The sequence below is a fragment of the Macrotis lagotis genome, chromosome 5, assembly GCF_037893015.1.
Source record: "Macrotis lagotis isolate mMagLag1 chromosome 5, bilby.v1.9.chrom.fasta, whole genome shotgun sequence".
NCBI lineage: Eukaryota > Metazoa > Chordata > Mammalia > Peramelemorphia > Peramelidae > Macrotis > Macrotis lagotis.
The window spans coordinates 91802671-91824697 of record NC_133662.1 but is presented as its reverse complement, the minus strand read 5'-3'; the positions used below and the strand labels follow the sequence as shown (position 1 = coordinate 91824697).

General features: G+C 35.1%; 1 protein-coding gene across 1 annotated transcript in view; it reads right to left on the bottom strand.

The window, feature by feature from the left end:
* The window catches only part of MANEA (mannosidase endo-alpha), a 72891-nt gene extending 51199 nt beyond the window's left edge, over positions 1–21692 (bottom strand). The window contains exons 1-3 of the mRNA XM_074187188.1: positions 16642–21692; positions 13502–13586; positions 7331–7916 (exon numbers count right to left, since the gene is read on the bottom strand). Of these exons, the coding sequence (XP_074043289.1) occupies positions 7331–7877 (547 nt within the window). The 5' untranslated portion in view covers positions 7878–7916; positions 13502–13586; positions 16642–21692. The remainder of the gene's footprint in view (positions 1–7330; positions 7917–13501; positions 13587–16641) is intronic.
* Between the last annotated feature and the right edge of the window lie 335 nt (positions 21693–22027).

Genomic DNA, 22027 nt, shown 5'->3' with positions numbered 1-22027 from the left:
ATTTATGTATATTTTATTCACCAAACTTTGGCTAGAAATATACCTGATTATGAAATGAAATGAACACACAGAGTTCCCAAGTTTGAAAGCAAGAAATTAAAAGATGCTCTTTGAAATGAAAGCTGTGGCAAATCTGAATAGCAGACTAAAAACACAGACATCATCTTGCTAATAAAGGTCTTTATAGTCAAAACTTTAGTATGTCCAGTAGCAATGTATGACTTTGTAAGTTGGACTATTAGCAAGGCTGAGTGTTGCAGAATCAAAACTTGTGCTGGAAAAGACTTGTGAGAGTCTCTTGGACTGCACATAAGTCAAATCAGTCAATATTTAAATTAATTCAGGCTACTCATTTAGAAGATCAGTATTAAAGCTGAAGCTTTAATACTGTTGGCCATATAACTGAGAAGATGAGACTCATTGGCAAAGACTCTGATGTTGGAAGGCAAAAGGAAAACAGGGCAGTAGAAGATGAGATAGACAGATAATATTATGGACACAATGAACATGAACCTGCACAGATTTTGCTATGATGGGTAGGACAGCAGGGTTTGACATGGTATAGTTCAGGGGGTAATGGACACATTTGAATAATAATAGCCACCACCATTTGGATCTTGGTGACTTCATAGCTCTCCATTTTACTGTAGCAAGGCAGGTTCCAATGGCTTAGAATGATGTGGCCTTGGTTTAGAGAAGTAAGGGAAAACAGCAGCAGTAGAAAAATTCCTCCAAGGTAGGTAGGGTCTAGAAATATCTGGCTGAAAATGAAATAAATTAAAATAAAAAGCAAGGTATTTAAGCAAGATTAGTCAAAGAGCTGAAAGGAATGGTATTGGGACTGAAAATAGTCAATCTCAGAAGTTGAATAAAAACCAAGATCTAGGGTCAAGCTTAAAGGTTCAAAATCCAGTTAGACTACATAGATCAATTGACAGTAAATCGTCAAAACATTTTAGATGCTTGGAATGTCGTTTTTTTTCTTTTTTTTTAATGTGGTCCCAGAGTGGACAGACCCATCCTTTGTCTTTCTCTAAATTAAATTCTGTTAGTTAGATTTCACAGTCCTTGCTACTGCTATCACTGCTGCCCATAATCATATGAGTAAGAAACAGGATTTCTATTAGAATATATTAGAATAAATATAACCATGGAAAGCAGTAGCAACAGACAAGCTGGTAAAAAATCTTGAGCCCCTGGGAAAGGAAAAGAGGCATTATAAAGATTATATAGTTTCAGGTATCTTTAAAGACCTAATTTAAACTACTATAACCTCATATTTGATCTGCTAGAAATCCCCCATTCATAATTCATGAACTAATTAACCATTTTTAATGTTTCTTTTTCATGAAACCAATTAATATTAGGTGAGGTACACTTGCATTTTGACAGTACTTCTAAATGATTTAGTGGAGAAAGCCAATCAGCATATAACATCAAAGCAAATAAATAAGATATATTATATCAAATCAAATCAAATCCTAATCAGCATAACAATTATGTTGGAGATAAATCATGAGGGACTAGGAAATGGTTAAGATAGAAACAACTGTGCTGTAGATGAAATTTGAGTATACTATGTTCATATGCTTTGAAAAAAATTCAGCTGTCAATTATCATTATTTAAAAGCAAGAGATCTGGCCCAATGAATATATAAAAATCTAAATTTTCCACATCCAAAATATCAAAATATAAGATTATCCTTCTAGAAAAAATGCACAATCTAGTTGTATAGAGAAGCAAGTATAGACCAGGAGTTTTCTGAATCATTTTCTCAACAGTGTTCACAGTCACAAGATTGGTTAGGTTTTTTTAAAAAGATTCTCCTCCATAAATTATTCCAAACATCAAACATCTCATGTTTTCCTCCTTTCCCATATATGCCCCCCCCCCAAAAGAAACCTATCATAAAGTAATGTGGGCTTACAGAAAAGAACCTAGGGTCATTAAAACATTATCACAGGGGCAGGGGAGGGGGGTGACAAAATGGGAGAAGAGAAGCCCGGAACTTCCCTGAGTTCTTTCCAGTTTCCCTTGGAAATATTAATCAATCCTCTAAATGGATTCTGGATTAAATCCACAAAAAAGAGTGGACCAATTTTCCAACATGAGATATCTTGGATGGATTTCTCATTTGGGTGATTGGAGAGCATGGCCCAGTGCATGTGGACAGAAACTAGTGGGAGGCTCTCAGCTACAATAAGGATCAGCAACCAAGACCCCCCCAGGTCCCAGATCAGCAGGCCAAATGAGAGGCCTCCAGGAACAGCATAGAAGGTGCCAGAACCCAGCACAGCCATGTGACTAGGTTGGTAACCCCAAGCACAGTGGGTAAGCTGCTAGTATCAGAGGTCACAGCACAGGGAAAGTCAGGGAGCAGGCCTCTGACCTCCAGGCCAAAAAGGTAGGGACAGTGCCCTGCTGCAGCCCAGGAACAAAGCTCAACTTTAAAAACCACGAACTAAGTTAAAAATGAGTAAGAAACAGAAAAAATGCCTAAACAGAGAAAGCTGCTATTGTGATGAGGATCAAAACACCATCTTAGAAGAGGAAATTATACAAGAGGCCTACATGTAAGCTTGAAAGAGGAATATAAATTGGTCTCACGCCCAAAAAGTCTTCTTGGAAGATCTCAAATAGGATTCTTATTTTTATTTGTTTTTGGCTTTTGCAAGGCAATAGGGTTAAGTGACTTGCCCAAGAACACACAGCTAAGCAATGATTAAGTGTCCGAGGCCGGATTTAAACTCAGGTCCTCCTGACTCCAGGGCCAGTGCTCTATCCACTGCACCACTTAGCTACCCCTTCAAATAGGATTTTAAAAATCAAGTAGAAAAATTGAGGAAAGCAATGAGAGGTATGCAACAGAAAGTCAAAATCTTGGAAAAAGAAGCACACAAACTGACAGAAGAAAGTAACTCCTTCAAAAATACAATTAATCAAATGGACAAAGAAAACAATCTTTAAAAAATAGAACCGGGCAAATAGGAAAAAGAAATGAAGTTCTTTAAAAACAGAATTGGTCAAATGGAAAAGGCGATACAAAAGTCAACTGATGAAAATAATTCTGTAACAATTAGAAATGAGAATATAATAATAGACTAATGGAAAGAGTAGGTACAGGGGCGGCTAGGTGGCGCAGTAGATAGAGCACCAACCCTGGAGTCAGGAGTATTTGAGTTCAAATCTGGCCTCAGACACTTAATAATTACCTAGCTGTGTGGCCTTGGGCAAGCCACTTAACCCCATTGCCTTGCAAAAACCTAAGAAAAAAAAAAAAGAGTAGGTACAAAAGAAACAGAAGTAAATGACTACAGTAATCTACTGATTGATGAACCCAAAGTTACTAGGTTCTGGCATAAGAACTCACTATTCAACAAAAACTGCTAGGAAAACTGGTATGGCAAAAACTAGGCACAGACCCACATCTCACACCTTATACCAAAATAAGGTCAAAATGGGTATTTAGACAAAAAGGGTGACACCATAGACCAATTAAGGAACAAGAAATATTCTTACCTATGGAGAGGGGAGAAATTTATAATAAAACAAGAAATAGAACATTATAAATTGTAAAACAGATGATTTTAACTATATTAAAAAAGTTTTTGCATTAATAAAACCAATGAAGTCAAGATAAGAAGGAACACACAAAGCTGAAAAAGAATTTTTATAGTTAGTGTTACTGACAAAGGATTAATTTCTAAAATATATAGAGAATGGAATCAAATTTATAAGATCACAAGTCAGTCCCCAAATGACAAATGGTCAAAAGATTATGAACAAGTAGTTTTCAGATAATAAATTAATTAAAACTATTCATAGTCATTTGAAAAATGCTCCAACTTATTATGGATGAGGGAAATGTAAATTAAAACAACTATCAGACTGGGTAATATGACAAAAGAGGGAAAATGATAATTGTAGGAGATGTGGAAAAACTGGGACACTAATGCACTGTTGTAGTGGAGTTATGAACTGATCCAATCATTCTGAAAAGCAATTGAGAACTACCTAAAGGGAAGTAAAACTGCCTACCTTTCGATCCAACAACACTCCTAGGTCTGTATCCAAAAGAGATCACAAAAAAAAAAGGAAAAAGATCTATATATACAAAAATAACAATGAGCAGGTAGATTTCAGAAAAACCTGGAAAGACTAACATAAATTGATTCTTACTGAAGTGAGCAGAACCTCAGAGAGAATTATACACATTAACAGCAACCTTGGGTCATGATCAATTATGACAGACTTAGCTCCTCTCAGAAATTTGGTGAATAAAGACAATTCTAAAAATGTAATGGAAAATGTCATCCACATCCAGAGAAAAAACTAGTCTGAAAGTAGACTAAAGCCAGCACTATTTTCACTGTTTAAAATGTTTTATGTTTTTGTCTTTCTCGTGTATTTTTCCCTTTTACCTCATTCTTTTTTAACAACTAATATGAAAATGTTAAATATGATTATACATATATAACCCATATCAGATTACTCACTGTCATCAGGAGGAATGAGGGAAGGGAAGGAGGCAAAAATATGTAGATCTTCAAATCTTCCCCAAAAAATGAATGTTGAAAATTAGCTTTACATATAATTGGAAAAAACAAATTAAAAAAATAAATTGCATCACTTAACTTCATTAAGATATTAAGGAAGTGAGAAATTTTTAAAAGAAAAAGAGAAATAAATTTAGATATAAGGTAATTGTACCATGACAATCATCGAAAATAGTCACTTTAAGAAAATAAGAGCATTCAAACTGAAAAAAGTGTGTGTGGTAGCTTGTGGACATTAATGTATGTCTTCTAGGGCTAGAAGGCTTGAATATAATAAATCCACTATGTTTGAAACCCATCAGGATCAGAATTTTATCTGTTTATGTTATCCTATTTCCCCTCCCATAAGCTATGGGTAACTATAGGTTTGAAATAGACAAATTCCTTCCTCTTGTTTCTAGCTACTTGATTAGAGGCAACAAAGAGAGATAAAGGCTCATGATTAAATAAAAGGGAAAATTACTTTTTTGTGGAAGCTGTTTTTTTTTTTTTTAGGTTTTTGCAAGGCAAATGATGTTAAATGGCTTACCCAAGGCCACACAGCCAGGTAATTATTAAGTGTCTGAGACCAGATTTGAACCCAGGTATTCCTGACTCCAGGACCGGTGCTTTATCCACTGCACCACCTAGCCGCTCCTGGAAGCTATTTTTCTAAAGATTTTTTATATCCATAATATTATTTCGTTTTAGAATGATAAATGTTTGTGATAAAAGGTTAAAAATATTTATGACAGACCATTATTATACAGCTATCTAGCCATAATTTCTCTAAACTTTAATCCAATGATGAGATTTGGATGGAATTACATTATCAGATTATAAGAGTTTGCACTCAAGTAGTTGTAAAGAACAACCCATGAGATGCATTTCTGTTTCTACATAATAATGCTATTTTTATGTCAGCCTATGATAACTTAAAAGATTTGTATTACTTATTCCCTAACACAAGGTTTGGAGTTCAGACTCCTTATTATCATGATGTATAGAAATTTCATCCTGATATCTTTCATTTTTGACAGTAATAATTACATGATAGTGAATAGAGGCATTCAAGTTCCAATATTAAGCCACATGCATTAGGATATTCAAAGGATTTTAACAGTATGAGATCCTCTCAAAAGGGAGAGGAACCCGCTGTCCTTTTCATCAGAAGAATAAAATAGGATTTATCCAGATATATTGCTTTCACCTCCTGGAGCTGCTGTTATCTGTGGAAATGAGATGGAATTAGTATTAGCAGTACTATGTCCCATGTATTGAAATGGCTAAGCCTGGGCATTAGGGGCATGAGGCACAGTGGCAATGGTGAGTAAGATAGAGGAAAGCAGAGTTCTTTGCATACCTTTTAAAAACCATAATTCACATTGTAGAGAACTCAAGCTTAATTCGTTGCTTCTACCTGCCCCCCCCAACACACACAAAAATTCAGTTAATTATCTTCATTTTCTAAACATCCTAGCTGTCCTGACTCTTGCCTACTACATTTTGAGTATTGAATGTGAGGATTCTGTCATCACCTATTCATGCACCCCCAAGCTGGTTAAATCAGAACGAGTGTATAAACTTCCCAGGAATTGCCTACCTTTATCTTGTTAAACTCCATATTGTGTTCATAAAGTTCATAATTCCAAAGAGATATATTTAAGAAATGTTCATAATCATAAAATATTAAACTGGTGACATTACAATACTATAAAAGATTTTTAGGATAATCCAACACTTAAGTAGGCTGGCTCTGCCTAGAAAGTGGTTATAGTTTCTCATAACTTAGTCCCAATTTTACTTTGGGAGTCCCAGATTCCTTAAGAGTTCCAAGTTGGTTTTTTTCCTCAATTTAATCAATCATTTAAAGTAAGATAAATTCCTAAATTTTATCTTAGAAATTTTTGAAGTAAAAATTAAAATTTCCATAGCAGTCAAATTAAAGAATAAGTATTTACAAAAAGATTTTCAATAAGGTTCCTTTTAAAAACATCTAATGCATTCAAAAAAGAATACTTGAAGCAATCTGAATTGGAACAACTCAAATTCACATTAGAAAACTTTTTTTTTCTTGGTCACTGTCAAATTTCTATACAAAATGTTTTACTAGACCAAATTTAAAAGGGGCAGCATTAGCTAATTTGACTCCTACTCTTTCCTAAGATACTATTAAATAATTTTTGAACCACAAAAATGAAAAGAGAAGAAAAAAATGGAAAAAGAAACAAGAGTTTGTACAATTAACAACACTGCTGAAAGATAGCTTTCCCTGAGTTTTGAGAAAACTGACTAAAAGCTAAGATTTCAATTTGAGTTAGGCTCATAGCAACAAATAGTAAAATGGGCTTTCCTCACAAAAGACCTGAGAGGTGGAAAGTGGAAGTATTATCCCTCCTTAAGATATCAGAGGATCAAGAATATAGGGTTGAGAGGGTAGTTCAAAATCATCTAGTCTATAACCTCTGAATTTTACAGATAAAGAGAGTCAGAATCAAGTAAAAGAAGTAATCTGTCTAAGGTGAGATAGATGACTGTACTGGGTTTTGACCTGGCTCCTTACTCTAACTCCAAATTCATTAAGTAACACAATGATTTTCCCAATGTTACCATCAGAACTGGGATTAAAACCCAGGTTTCCTGTATCTAGGTCCAGAAAATCTTTCTAATACCTCATAGTTGCCTTTAGGCACAAAGATACCTTATAAACCAGAATCTTATTACTTGAGATCTAAGGTCTAATTATAAATTTACTGATACAACCAAATCAAAATAACAAAAAGAAAGCCATTACCAATTGAAGCCAAGCGCATTTGCCTCATATGAGTCTCTATGATGTAAGGGTCTCTGGAGCTGTAAGTTCCCAACTCAGGGTAAAAGTTGGATCCAATGTCATCTGGAGGAATGTGGTTGCCCTCTGGATAATTTTTAGCAATTTTGGGATCCCAGTGTGGTAAAATGGGATGATTCCAATGTAAATATTTACCATCAAATTGTGGATTACCATACCAACTATAGTAAAATACATGAAAATTATAATTAGGGGATGGAAGATCTTCCATGTTCATTTCAGACACCACAGGAATTTTTAGGCTATTAGCAGCGTCAATCTTTATATTCTTGCTGTTTGTTATACTATCATCACTGGCACTATTTGGCATGTCAGGCTTAGTTTCAAAAGGGGCTTTGCGTTGTCGAAGTTCTGGTAGAAGGTCAAGTCCAAATGGATCCCCAAAAACAGCTCTATCAGGTCGCAGAGTTTTCAAAGCCATCATCAGAGAGCAAATAAACAAAATAAAAAGTGACAAAATGATGCATGTTCTTCTTCGAAACCTTGCCATGATGACATTATTTTAGAATCCAAAGTGACAAATGTCTAGCTGCAATTAAAAAACAAAAAAATTAGCAAACTATTAAATATGCTTTCCTATATAATTCAAATTTTAAAAGCATATATATATATATATATACACATATATTTTTAATACATGGAATTAAGGTCAGAAAAAAGATCGTGCAAATACTCATTTTAAGTATCAATTTTGATGAAGGTCTGAGATTTATACCTAAATATTAATTGTAAAACTAGTCTATGATTGTCAGTTTCATTTAAATGCTAATCAAATTTAGTCAAGATAAAGTCAAGTCTATTTAACTTTTTAAATATAAACTACTACTAAGACAGGAGAAATCCTATTATCTATATGTGCTAAAATTTCCCAAGTATTTAACAGGAAGATCAAATAATTAATTAACAGAAACTCCCTATAGGTTAATTAAGTTTATATTCAAAACCTACATCAAAAGGGATTACTCCATTTCTTTTTTTCTAAAGAGTCTTTACATCTTTAAATGATGTGATTACACAGAATATGACCAAGGGGAAAGGTCTTTCATAGGAAGAGAAACAAAAGGTGAAAGGTATTAAATTTCTGGTTCTCACTATCTAGTATTGAAGTCTCAAAGAAAAACATTCCTAAGAAATAGGTTAATCCAGAGGGAAAAAGTTAGCTTAAAGCAAAACCGTTTTGGAACTTGCAATTTTGTTTCTGCAGTAGAGGTTTACAAAAAGTATACTCATTCATGGGCTATATATGTTCTAAATTAAGAGAGAAATTAATAATTTGATTAGAAGCCTTAAGCCCTATTTGTTTAGAAAATTTACACAGATGAACAACTAATATAAAGTACAGACTTTGCAATTAATCTCCCTAAATCTCCACAAAATTTCTCAGCATTATCCAGTGTCTGTCTCTGTCACTCTCACTCAGCAGTCTCAAAGAAAAACTAATTACATTTCATGCCACCACCTCCATGACTTTATTAAACCTTATTCCTAAAAGAACCTTCAGATTTTTATATACTCATTCTTCCCAGTTGTTGGAAAATGTGTAGCATTTTTCCCAGTTGAAAAAAAATTCAATTGTTTGGGCTATACAATCTAAATACTATTCCATCTTTCTCTTCTTAGGAAAAAGCTATACAAATCCAGTGCTATGACTTGTTCCCCAACTTCTGCCCTAGTGTTTGGTTTCCATGCCATCAGTCCAGAGACTCTACTCTCACCAAAATCATTCATTATATTTCCTTAGAGTCAAATCAAACAGTTTATTTCAGTTCTTATCCCCTTAATCTCTTAGCATATATTAGTGACCACCTTCTTTTGTGCCTCCTTTGAATTCTGCTATACCACATCCTCTTCATTTTCTTACCACTTTTGTAATATTCATTTGCTGTTCATTCTTTTTTCAACCTATTATTATTATTTTCAACCTATTCTTACCCCTTCTTTCACTGTTGCTTAGCAATCTTACTTGCTACTACTGTTCCAACTATTAATTTTCTAAGTACCTTAAATGTAATTATGTCCAAAAGCAAGCTTATTATTCTTCCCAAAAAAAATATATATTCTTTCTGTAACCTCACTATTTCTGTCAGGAGAACCACCATTTACTCAGGATCCCATATTATAAATTTTGGTGTTATCCAGAACTCCTTCCTTTCTTCTCATCTGTCATGTGAAGTTAAATAATAAATCCTGTTGGTTCTACCTTCAAATTACCACCGCCCTAATATAAGATCTTATTACTACCTGTCTGAAAAATTACAATAGCTTCTTTTTTAAGTTAGTATTTCAATTACAATAGTTTCTTAACAGGTCTTCATACCTTCACTCGCTCTGTCGTCCTTTCCTAATAACATGTTAAGATATATTTATATATTCCTTAGGTACATAGTTGGTCATAACTATATGATCTAGAAATTCCGCCCTACTCACAGTTCCCTATATGTACTCTGCACTTTTCCATGGATACTTATGACATTCCCTGTGTTGTTCCTAATGTTCTCTGTTGAAATCTTGTTTAAAAATTTAATTAGGGGTGGCTAGGTGGCACAGTGGATAAAGCTCCGGCCCTGGAGTCAGGAGTACCTGGGTTCAAATCCGATCTCAGACACTTAATAATTACCTAGCTGTGTGGCCTTGGGCAAGCCACTTAACCCCATTTGCCTTGCAAAAACCTAAAAAAAAATGTAATTAATAAGCACCTGATTAGCAAGCATTTATTAAAACTCTGTAGATCTGGCAAGGGAAGGGAATACTGTCATAAAGAGAGGAATAAGTTGAGATTAGAGGGTTTGGAGATGAAGAGAATAGGAAATAAAAGAGGTCTTGGGTAGAATGGTCTTAGGAAAGTAAGAGGCAAGATCATGATGTGAGACAGAGAGGTAAAGAAAAGTGTGAGAGGCTTGAGGAAGGAAATAAAGTTTTGGAATAGCTTCTAAGGAGAGAGGGATATGGAAACAGGAAAGAAGTTCAATAACAAGACTACATAAGGTACCAAGTCAGTACAGTAATGAGATTTTTTCTACTTTCTTTTATCAGAGGAGATATATGATAGAAGCAACACAGAAATGTTTTAACAAGAGAAGAAGAGCCATAGGAAAGAGGCAAAGGATTTGAAAATAGAAAAACAGAAGAGCTGAAGTTGATTACTAGAAGGTCAAGAGAAAAGTAAAGTTAGGGTCTCAGAGAGCACTACAGGATGGAGAGGTTTAAGGTCTCAATGAAGGTGAAGAATTGGAAGGTTGAAGCACTGAGAAAGATAGAATAAGGGGCTGTTGCAAAAGGGGCTCAAGGGGTGTTGCAAAAGGTCCTGGTCAAGTCTCAGTCTACTTCTCCTTTGACGTGGCTGATAGGAAGGGGCAGGGTGATAGGAAGGTGGGCTAATAGAATAATTTATAGTTTGAAAAAGATATTCTCTCATTTGATGTTCACAATATTCCTATGAAGTAGGTGTCATATTGAAAAGGGGAAACAGATTCAATGAGGTTACTTATTATGATCATATGCTAGGTAAGGCTCAAAATCATAATTCAAATTCAAGTATTTCCAGGTGAAAACTATTTCTGCTAAGTTCTTTTAGGGACTTATATAAATAGATCTTCCTCCAGTAGGTCTTTTATGATTTTCCAATCAATTAAAACAACATTTCCCCTCAGATCATACATCAGAAAAGAGCTGTACTTCTCCAATGTGCTCTTCATGTTACTGAAAGAAAAAGAAGTTCTGGAAAAACTAATCAACATGTTTTCTGTGTTTGAAAAAAACACAGAAGCTCCACAGTTCATGGGTATCACAGCTCTGCCATGAAGGAAGGGAGCTACATCTTGTCATTTCTTTTTCAGAGCTAAATTTGAAGTACATAGAGATGAGTTTCTTTTCTTTTCTTTTCTTTTCTTTTATTGTATTCCTTGTGCCTCATTTCCCTGGTTCTACTCATTTCATTCTGCTTCAATATATGTTTTCTTCCTATGCATTTCAAATATGTTTCTTCTATCACAGAAAGTCATTTACAATTAAAGTACCAAATTTGTTTAGCTATTATTTCCCAATTAATGAGCACCTGGTTTGTTTCCTATTTCTTAGTTACCAAAAAATAAGACTTCTAGGAATAGTCTGATGTATAAAAATATTTAAAGTAGAAAACTTTTGGTAACAAAAAACAGGAAAACACAAACGGGTATTCACTGATTAAGTAATAATAGAACAATGCAATGGACTATTATTGTATCATAGGAAATACAAATATAGGGGCGGATAGGTGGCATAGTGGATAAAGCACCAGCCCTGGAGTCAGGAGTACCTAGGTTCAAATCCAGTCTCAGACACTTAATAATTACCTAGCTGTGTGACCTTGGGCAAGCCACTTAACCCCATTTGCCCTGCAAAAACCTAAAAAAATAAAATACAAATATGAAGAGTTCAGATAAACTTGGGAAGAATATGAAGTGATACAAGGAAAAAACAGAACAACTAATCAATGATAATAAAATGTTAAAGTTAACCTAATAAAATTTCAGAATTCTGGTAATACAGTGACTAATTGTGACCTTAGAAGAGTAAATAAAGGATACCTATTTATTCCCAGCAGACAAGTAATGAACAATAAGAGTAAAAAATAATGTATATATATATATATATATATATATATATTTAGACATTTATTTTACTTGATTGTACTATTTTTTGGAGAGGCAGTTCTACTGAGTGAAGAGGGGGGTCATTAAAAAGATACAATAATGCAAAAAGAAAGAGTAATAAAAATTTAAAAGGACGACAATCATCAACATCACCACCCACCACCACAGCAACCAGAAAAGGAAATGGGACAATAGGATCATATGCATAAGAAATCTTATAGAAAATAAAAATAATTTAAAGTATCAAGGAAGGCATTATTCCTCATTTCGTCATTCATCTATACTCTCACATTTTCTACCACTATCTTATTTTTGGTCTCATTTCCTTAAGTTCATCTTAAGTGTAATTAAAATATGTAGTTCGTAGGTAAGTTTGTGGATTTCATTACATCACTGTAGTAGTTCAATGATTCGGGAAAAAGGTCTATTACCTCTACTAGTAATAGGAAAGGTTTACTACTACTATTAATAGAGCTTATTTAATTCTCTTGCCTAAGGATCTTATTGTACAGAATATCCACAAAAGTCTTATTGCAGCTCTAAGCTTTATTAGCTTAAAACTATTAGAAGGGGGTGGGGGCAGGATTGGAACAGGACACAGCAGTAAGGAAAATAAAAATAAGAGATTAGGAAGAGTTTTCTCCTAAATGACTAATAGCAAATTTAGTAAAGGAATTGGGGCAGAAATAGAAAAAAATTAATGAGATTAGTGAAGGAATTGGGGTGGGGGGGGAACAGAAAAAGTCACAGCTGTAATAGGGGGTAGAAGATGAAGAATGATGTTCACAGTCCCCAAGGAATACTGGAGAAGCAGCTTGCCCAGGCCATGGTCTGCTCTTCCTTCTATGTAGCTGGTAGGAGAGGCCACATCTGCTATTGGTTCTTGGTTCCTCAGCTTCTCCAGACTGCAGATAGTTTTTTCATTGGCCTAAACCTTCATCTTTCTTTTTACTTTTCAGTGTCTGTGCTCACAGGATTTTTAGGAGTTTAATCTTTAATAGCTTAAAACTTCACAAAAGACTTTTGAAGGATTCTTTATATATGAGACAACTAGGTGGAACAGTAGCAAGAGTACTAGGCCTAGAATCATAAAGGTCTTCACATCTGACCACAGACATTAGTTCTATGACCCTGGTCAAATCATTTGGATAAATCACTTAATCTGCTCACCTCAGTTTCTTCAACTATAATAGAACCTACTGAAAAAGATTTTGTGAGGATAAAATGAGGTAATATTTTAAAGTGTTTGGTACAGTGCTATACAAATACTTCTTCCCTTCCCTTCCTTCCTATAGAGGTATATTTTCAATCACTCCAAAATGCATGTCTATGTTTGGGATCCCCTCACTTTCATCACTGAGGTAATTATTTATAAGTGAAGAAATTATAAATACAACTTAAAAACTATTCTGAGCAGGTAAAAATGCTAATATTTTATCACTAATAAAGCTCATGCCAATAATCATGTGAGAAATGAACATACTCGTCTTTACAATCTGAGAGCTGCAAGCACAGACTTATCTTCTCAGAATCAATCAGTATTTTCTTCTTTCCTTCTTCAAAGGCTTCTAAAAAAAACAGAACACAGAGCATTTGTATTAAATGTTTTCTTAAGATCTATAGTTCCTCTCTGTCCATAAATACAAAGTATTAAAAGCATTTACATCTATGGCATTTAGTTTATAAATCATTTATTGAGTGTATACTATATACCCAACACTGTAAAGTACTAAAAGAGTGATACTAAAAACCATGCAAAACAAGGTTCCTGGCTTCTAAGAGCTGGTTGCTGTTCAGTTGTATCCAACTTTCATGATCCCACACACTTAGGGTTTTCTTGGCAAAGATACTTCAGTGGTCTGCCATTTCTTTCTCCAGCTCATTTGACAGAAGAGGAATCTAAGTGCTTAGAAGAGTTACTATATATGCACAAAATAATTTGATAATTAAAAACATTACAGACCAAAGTACACTATAATTTATATAGAAGTAGAGAAAAGAGATAAACAACAGTCAGTGTAGTTGAAGTTGAGATGATCCTTGAAGGATGGACAGGCACTGGGGATTAAAGAGGACATTCCAGGTAGAAGGTAGAAAAGAACACAAGCAAAGGCATAAGTGCAACAATGTTTATGAGTCAGGAAGAGAAGATGCTAACACAAATGAAAGAATGGCATTATAGAGGAGAACACAGGATTCAATAACAGGAGAATAGGTAAAGGTACATAGTCTAGAAAGTGAGTTGGATAAATTCTTATTGCTACAGTAGGCAACGTCAGCCATTATGTCAAAATAAATAGTATAAGCAATAAAAAGTTAAGTTTCCACATCTGTACATCTATTCATGAGCTAGACAGGATCAGGATGATGTAAGAGTTAACTTCTCATAACTGCTTAGAGAAACATTTAATCAGATCAGACAAGGTCAAATAAAGAAGTTAAGTTTGCAGTTAGAAAAGAATGAAGAGGGGCAGCTAGGTGGCACAGTAATAGAGCACCAGCCCTGGAATCAGGAATACCTGAGTTCAAATCCGACCTCAGACACTTAATAATTACCTAGCTGTGTGGCCTTGGACAAGCCACTTAACCCCACTGCTTTAAAAAAACTAGAAAAAAAACCCTAAAAAAATGAATGAAGACAGCAAAAAGGGGGAGGGGAATAAAGGAGAAACTGGTCTTAATTTAGCAATGACCTAAGAAGGAACTGCACCTGGTTAATAACGTTTATACATACGACTTTGCATACCCCTCATTAAATTAAGTTTCATTTATATGAGAGGAAAAAGGAATATATTAAAAAATAGGTGTATCAGGAAGATACCCAGAAGACAGTTAGACCAATCTAACTCTTGAAAGGGAGGGGCTGAAGGAATTGTATCACACTAATCTCATAAAAGCCTTTCCACTTCTGTACCAGGACTCTCACCCCCTTTGAGGAGTGGAGCCCATTTCTGGCCAGAATCGTAGGATTTCTCTAAGTTCTTGCTACAATAAACTGCTGATACGTAACTATGTCAAGCATGTTTCTAACAATAGCTAACTTTGTAATTAAGTTGAATAGGTTGGATAAAGGAATAGTGGATTCAAGTGACTTTCTAATAATCAAAATTTTATTGGATTCTGACATCCAATACGTTCCGTTATACTAATCCATTTTATGGGAAAGTTCATTGCATTTACACGCAATTAAAAACTTAAGTATTTCCCTCAATATTGTTCTCTTATTTCCTCTCTTTGAAAGTAGTTTGTCAATATCAGTGATCTATTTGAAGCATCCTGTTTCCACTTCCCTTTATCTCTTCCCTTCTTACCATGAACCCAATTACAGGTTTTTACTATTTCTTTTAAATTTCATCATTTATGGAGTTTGCTTTTCTTATGAGCAATCCCCTTCAATCCACCTTTTTTCTTATTCCTTCTCCTCCCTCTTCTCCCAGAGGAAATTTAGTTGTACCAAATTTTGTGTATGTTGTGCATGCATGTATGTATATGTATGTGTATTGTGTTTTGAGCTTAGTGAATCTACTTTACATGATTATTTCCTCCTTGTTGGTATAGTTTTTATTTACATATTCTGATTATGAAATAGCAAGCCCTCTCTTTCCCATTTTCCATTGTATATTCATTTTTCCTTACCTTGTTTATTGGTTTTTATGTTGATCAAAACTTAACAAAACCATCCCTATTTCTACTATCTTACTGAATTTTCTCCATGGCCCTTGATGCCATTCAAACTTAGGTCTTCCTGACTCCAAAGCAGCTAGGTAGCACAGTATATACAGTGCCAGACCTAGGGGCTGGAAGACTCAACTTCCTTAATTCAAATCTGATTTTGGATACTTACTAGCTTTGTGATCTTGAGGAAGTCACTAAACCTTGTTTGCCTCAGTTTCCTCATCTGTAAAAATGAGCTATAGAAGTAAATGACAAAACACTGGCATATATATGCCAAGAAAGCCCAAAATGGGACCACCAAGAGTCCAACACAACTAAAAATCACTGAACATCAACAACTTCTGGACTCCAGGCCCAGCACCCTATCCATTGAACCATTAAGCACCTAATAAGGACCAGGCAATGTGCTAAGTGCTGGGGATACAAAGAAAGGCAAAAGACAGGACCTGCTCTCAAGGAGCTCAGTAATAGGGTCAATGTCAAAGAACTATTTAATAATAACATTATAGTTAGGATAATTTGAGCTAATCTAGAGGGAAGGCTCAGAACTAAGGGGAATGAGGAAAGGTTTCTTACAGGATTTTTCCTGGGATATAAAAGAAACTAGGGAAGCCTAGATTCAGAGATGAGACAGGAATGAATTCCTGGCATATAGACAGGAAGAATGCACTGAGCTAGGAGATATAGTTTTTAGAGGAAGTAGTAGCCAACAGGACAATGTCTCTGCATCCCAAGATACAAGGGGGAATGTGAGAATATTGGAAAAGAGTGTGTGTGTGTGTGTGGGGGGGGGTCACTGTGTGTGTGTGTGTGTGTGTGTGTGTGTGTGTGTGTGTGTGTGTGTGTGTGTGTCTGGAGAGAGAAAGGTCATAAAGGTTTTTGAAAGAGCAACACAATTCTGGGGGAAGAGCAGGGTTGACATTCATTTTAGTAAGCTCACTTTCAGACCTGAATGGAAGATGGGCTGAAATGAGGAGAGATTTGTGGCCGGAAGGACAAACAGCAGGCTAACCGCAATGGTCCAGGTTTGAGGTAATGAGGATCTGCAGAAAGAATGATAAGCATTAGAGGAGAATTTTTTTCTCCTCTTTGTGTTTGTGAGAGACATTATGAACGTAAAACTGACAGGGCTTAGGTACACACTGGATATAGGAGGTGAGAGGGAGGAATCAAGGACAATATCTAGGCTGCAAGCTGAGTGATAAGGGAGAATGATGATATCCTCAACAGTAACAGGGAAATTAAAAAGGGGAGGATATTTAGGGGGAAAGATAATGAGTTCAGTTTTAGATATGCTGAGCTTAATATCTATGAGACATTAAATTCAAGATTTTTAATAGACAGAGATATGAGACTGGAGGTCATAGAGAGATTGGGGCTGGATCGGTAAATGGGAATCATCAGTTTATAGATACCTGAATCCATGAGAGCTGATGAGATCACCAAATGAGAATGGATAGAGGAAGAGACAATGACTCAGAATGGAGTCTTATGGGATACTCATAGTCAGAAGATAGGACCAAGTTGACATGGAATTTTCTTTGGGTTTGCCCACTTAACCAGACCCAAATTCACCTATTATCATCATGCAATTGATTGGGGTCATTCACAAATATTGGATACTGTAATGTGTTTACTACTGTTCTGAAATCCATTGCCAAATTTATTTTCAGTTTTCCTTTTCTTCTTATCTCAGGTAAAAGCCCTCTTCATCAGATTAGTAATTATCTAAATGATTTTTAAACTATTCTTTATTAACAGACTCCATCCCTAGACATGAGTTCATAGACATCCTATATTAAAAAGGCATGGCCAAGAAATTAAAATTTTTTTGTCAGATATTTTCTCAACCAGTTGCTGTTTACTTCTCAAATTTCTCTTCTGAATTTACTATCTTCAAGCAGCATCTTGAAAATACTTCATAACAGGCAGCTAGGTGGCGCAGTTGATAGAGCACCAGCCCTGGAGCCAGGAGTACCTGAGTTCAAATGTGACCTCAGACACTTAATAATTACCTAGCTGTGTGACCTTGGGCAAGCCACTTAACCCCATTTACCTTGTCAAAAAAAAAATACTTCATAATTACTAGCAATCTTTTCTAAATTCCTGGCAGTTTCATTTTCCCAGCATGGCCTTGAAAGAGAATCCTTATTTACCCCCTAAATTAGATTCCCTTAAAACTTCTAATGAAGTTTAGATGAGGGGGTTTCTATTATATTTCTTATTCAGTCATCTTATACCACAGATTCATTTTCAAAAACTAGAATGAGAAGATCCTCCTCAGGCTTTACTGCAAAGATTAAATGGTAATGTCTGACCTCTTTATTTCTTCTTTGAAGTCTTTAAATTAAAAAAGAGTTCAAAAAAGTTCAAAACTTTTCAAATAGCGCTAGAACTGTGATCACTATGTATTTAGAGTAATTATTCAAATTTATTTTTATATGCCAAACCTGAGTCTATAAGTGGGGTCTGTAACTGTTAATTCCACATTGAGAAAGATGTGGTACATGAAGAGTTGCTATGGAAGGGAAGAAGTGGCTTATTATATTTATTTACCTACTCCCACACTTTACCCAGAAATTGAGATAGGACCTTACTTACAGCATCCAATTTAAAAGTATTTAGTATCATGAATAACATGTATTTTATTAATATGAATTGGTTTTGTTCAAACTCTCCCTCAATTATGCCATAAGACATGCAGGCATAAAAATACCAATTATGCTAAATCTTGATTCTTTTATTTAGATAAAAGATATGAAACACTACAAGTTTTTCCATCTTAATGCTTAACTCTCTCCTTTTTTTTTGGCAAGGCAATGGGTTAAGTGACTTGCCCAAGGTCACACAGCTAAGTATTAGGTGTCTGAGATCACATTTGAACTCAGGTCCTCTTGTCTCCAGGGCTGGTGCTCTTATCCATTCCATCTCCTAGTTGTCTCACTCCTGCATTTTCTACATTACAGTGAAGTCAGTGAATAATATGTGCTTTAACTTTTAAATAATGTTTTTCTTTAAGTACAATAATGATTAAAGAGATCCTTTAATTTTTTTAATTAATTAAAACCACATTATAATATTACCTAAAGCTACTGTGATGTTAGTACAGCAGACATGCCTGATGCAGTGGACACTTTAGTGTTCTTATTTATTTGGGAATTATATTTAAAATGCACATTAAATCAAAAAAATGGCTTTTTTTCTTGTTTGGTGAGAACAAAACAAAAATACTTTTCATTCTAATGACAACCTCTGAAAAGATTACCATCATCAAATATTTATAGCCCTTATACTTCCTGTACTTTAAAAAAAAACATTATTTTGTTGAAATCAGCTCACACGAACACTAAAGACCACTACTATTTCTTTTTAAACAATCTCTCCTTCCCTGACTTCTAAAACATAATACTCACTATTCTCCTTTGTGAGAAATGATTCTTTCTCTCTGGTAAAAATAACTAATTATTGCATTATTTTTTTTCCTACTCCCACATTCAGAAGCCAACCAGTATAGGAAATCTTTTTAAAAGACTTATCCAGTTAGACTTACTGAGATTTAATCAAAGACAGTAAAAGAAATTCTAATTTTAGACTAATGGATACATTCCTGCTCATTGTGTTTGCTCAGACAGGTCTAGGAAAAGTTGCTTCTCCCTTTTGTCAGACAGGTCATATGAAATTTCTAATTCTCTTTGACCAAGATTTGGGTGATTCAAGTCATGTTGTTCAAGATCCTTATTGTAATCCTCTCATTGTAATATTCATTTTCCCATTAATTGTTAACCAATCAGAGTTGATTTTAGAGCAGAAGCCTGACAGCCAAATTATCATCCATTTATTAATAAACATGCTGCCCTTATTAACAAAATGATTAAAAATTATTTCTCTAAAACATGTTAAATTCTACACCTCCTTTCTCTCTTTCACTACTCCTTCACTACACTTATTACGGGCTCAGCTCTGCATTCTTTCCTTAAATGTGGGCATCATTCAGTCAAAGCTCTGACGTTGGTCCTCTTTCCTTTACTCTCTATATTTTTCCCCTCATCCTCTTCTTTAGCTTCATTTATGACTTCTTCCATCTTCTTTAGAAGTCAATACTTGAAACCTAAATATGACTTTATGTTTATCCCTATTAATTTAGTCTTTTAAAAACCAAACATAAATGGCAAACTCAAAACTCAAAAACTCAAAAAGTGGCAAACAAAAACAAACTAATGGGAAGCTACCTGAGGTAGTGGGAGAGAGAGAGAGGAGAGAAGAAAAATGCAAGATGGCCAGATCAGACAACTAACTGGAATGTGAAATGGTATATGTTGAGGCATGCTAGATAATAGGGTAATTGAATCTGTATGTGCTCACTCACAGGGAAACTTTGCTGCCTGCAGAAGAAAATGTTCTTCTTGCTCCCTCCACCTATCTCCTAGTCTGGTCTAACTTCAGAAATAGAAGAAAAAAGCTATTCTAACAATTCTCCCAATAGTTCCCTGTAAATGAACTGCCTAACACACATGGAAATCATCACATTGAGTCAGAACCTCTGGTGATGTTAGTAACCTTGAGTTACTCATTAGATAATGATTTATCTAATGGGCTTCGTTAGTCAGGAAGACTCATCTTACTATGTTCCTCAGCAAGTCACTCAACCCTATTTGCCTCAGTTTCCTCATCTGTAAAATGAGATGAAGAAGGAAATAGCAAACTACTCCAGTATCATTGCCCAAAATACACAAAAATAGGGACATGAGAAGCTGGACACATCTGAAAATGACTCAAAAAAAGAAAAAGTCATAAGGCAGCTAAGTAGCACAGTAAAGCACTGGGCCTAGATGGACAAATCACTGTACTCTCTCTGCCTCAGTTTAACAGTTATAAAATGGGACTGTAGTACTCAATCATAACAGCATTTACCTCCCAGGGTTTTTATAAGGATCAAATAAGATAATAATAATAATAAAGCATTTAGAATGTTGTCTGACAGATACTAGATATTTAATAAATTTATTTCACCCTCTCCTCTTTCTCCTCCTTCCTTCCTGTCTCAATGATCTTTAACCCAGGTGGTTCTACAGGAGAGAATGAGGCTAGTGTCTTTGCATAATACTTGTCCTCACTTCAATTCAATTCATATGCATGTCATAGCATGACCTCCCTGATGTCAAGGTCTTCTTTGAGAAGGAAAGGCAAACACAATCCAGGTCTGTCATTATTCAAACTTCATTCCCTATCCCACTATCTCTTTCCTGCTCCCCTTCAATCCAATTTCCACAATAATGCATTCTAAAAACAACCCAACCCCTTCCACTGAGATCAGTGGAATATATGCTCAGTAGGCAACAAATATGCATCTTAAATCTTCTCTTTTTTAACTCCTTTTAAATTCTGGCTGACATTGAGACCTGACTTCCTCCTGACATTAGCTAACCACCCTTTCCAGCACTGGCTGTACTTTCACTCATTTCCCCCAAGCCATGTAGGAAATGCATTGAAAAAAAAATTGTAAAATTGGATTCACTAACAAATTATGTCATATAATCTTAAATGGGCCTTCACAGTAACAAGACAATCCTTTTAGACCTCTCATTAACTCACTATCTCATTCACCAAAATGTTTTTTTCATCCCCCCTCATCATCTCAACTGAAAAGTCTGTTTCATATGACTTCTTGAATAGTAAGTGGATCATTGAATAAATCATAGAAAGAATAAATAGCAATGTAATGTAAAAAATTACGACAACAATAAGGCAGTATGCTAAAATTTATGGGATGTATTATCTAAAAGTAAGCTGGGGAAACATTTCTCTCTGAAAACATAGAATGAATCAGCTACGAGACTTGGTGAACAGAGTACTGGAATTAGTATCTGGAAAACCTGACTTCAAATCCTACCTCAACTACTTCCTTGCTGTGTGATTCTGAGATGATGATGAATTTCCTCATCTGTAAAATAGGGATAATAACTCCAGGTCACATAATAGTACCTTACCTCATAGTGTTGTGAGGATTTGGCAAGCATATATCTGGCATTCTAATAATGTGTCCAACTCATGATAGTTGCACTCTCTCTAGTAATGTTGGAATGCTAGGCAGTTTAGCTCAAGAAAGTATCTCAGTATCTGGTATCTTCTTCTCCCAGGTGATTTTCAGAATCTTCCTAAGGCACTCTAAATGGAAGCAATTCAGTTTCCTGACACGACACTGGTAGACTGTCCAGGTTTCACAGGCATATAGCAATGAGGTCAACACAATGGCTCTCTAAACCTTCAGCCTCCCAAATACTGAGCTAGTTCTGGCAATGCAAGTGCCAATGTCATTTTCAAGGTGTACCTCCTT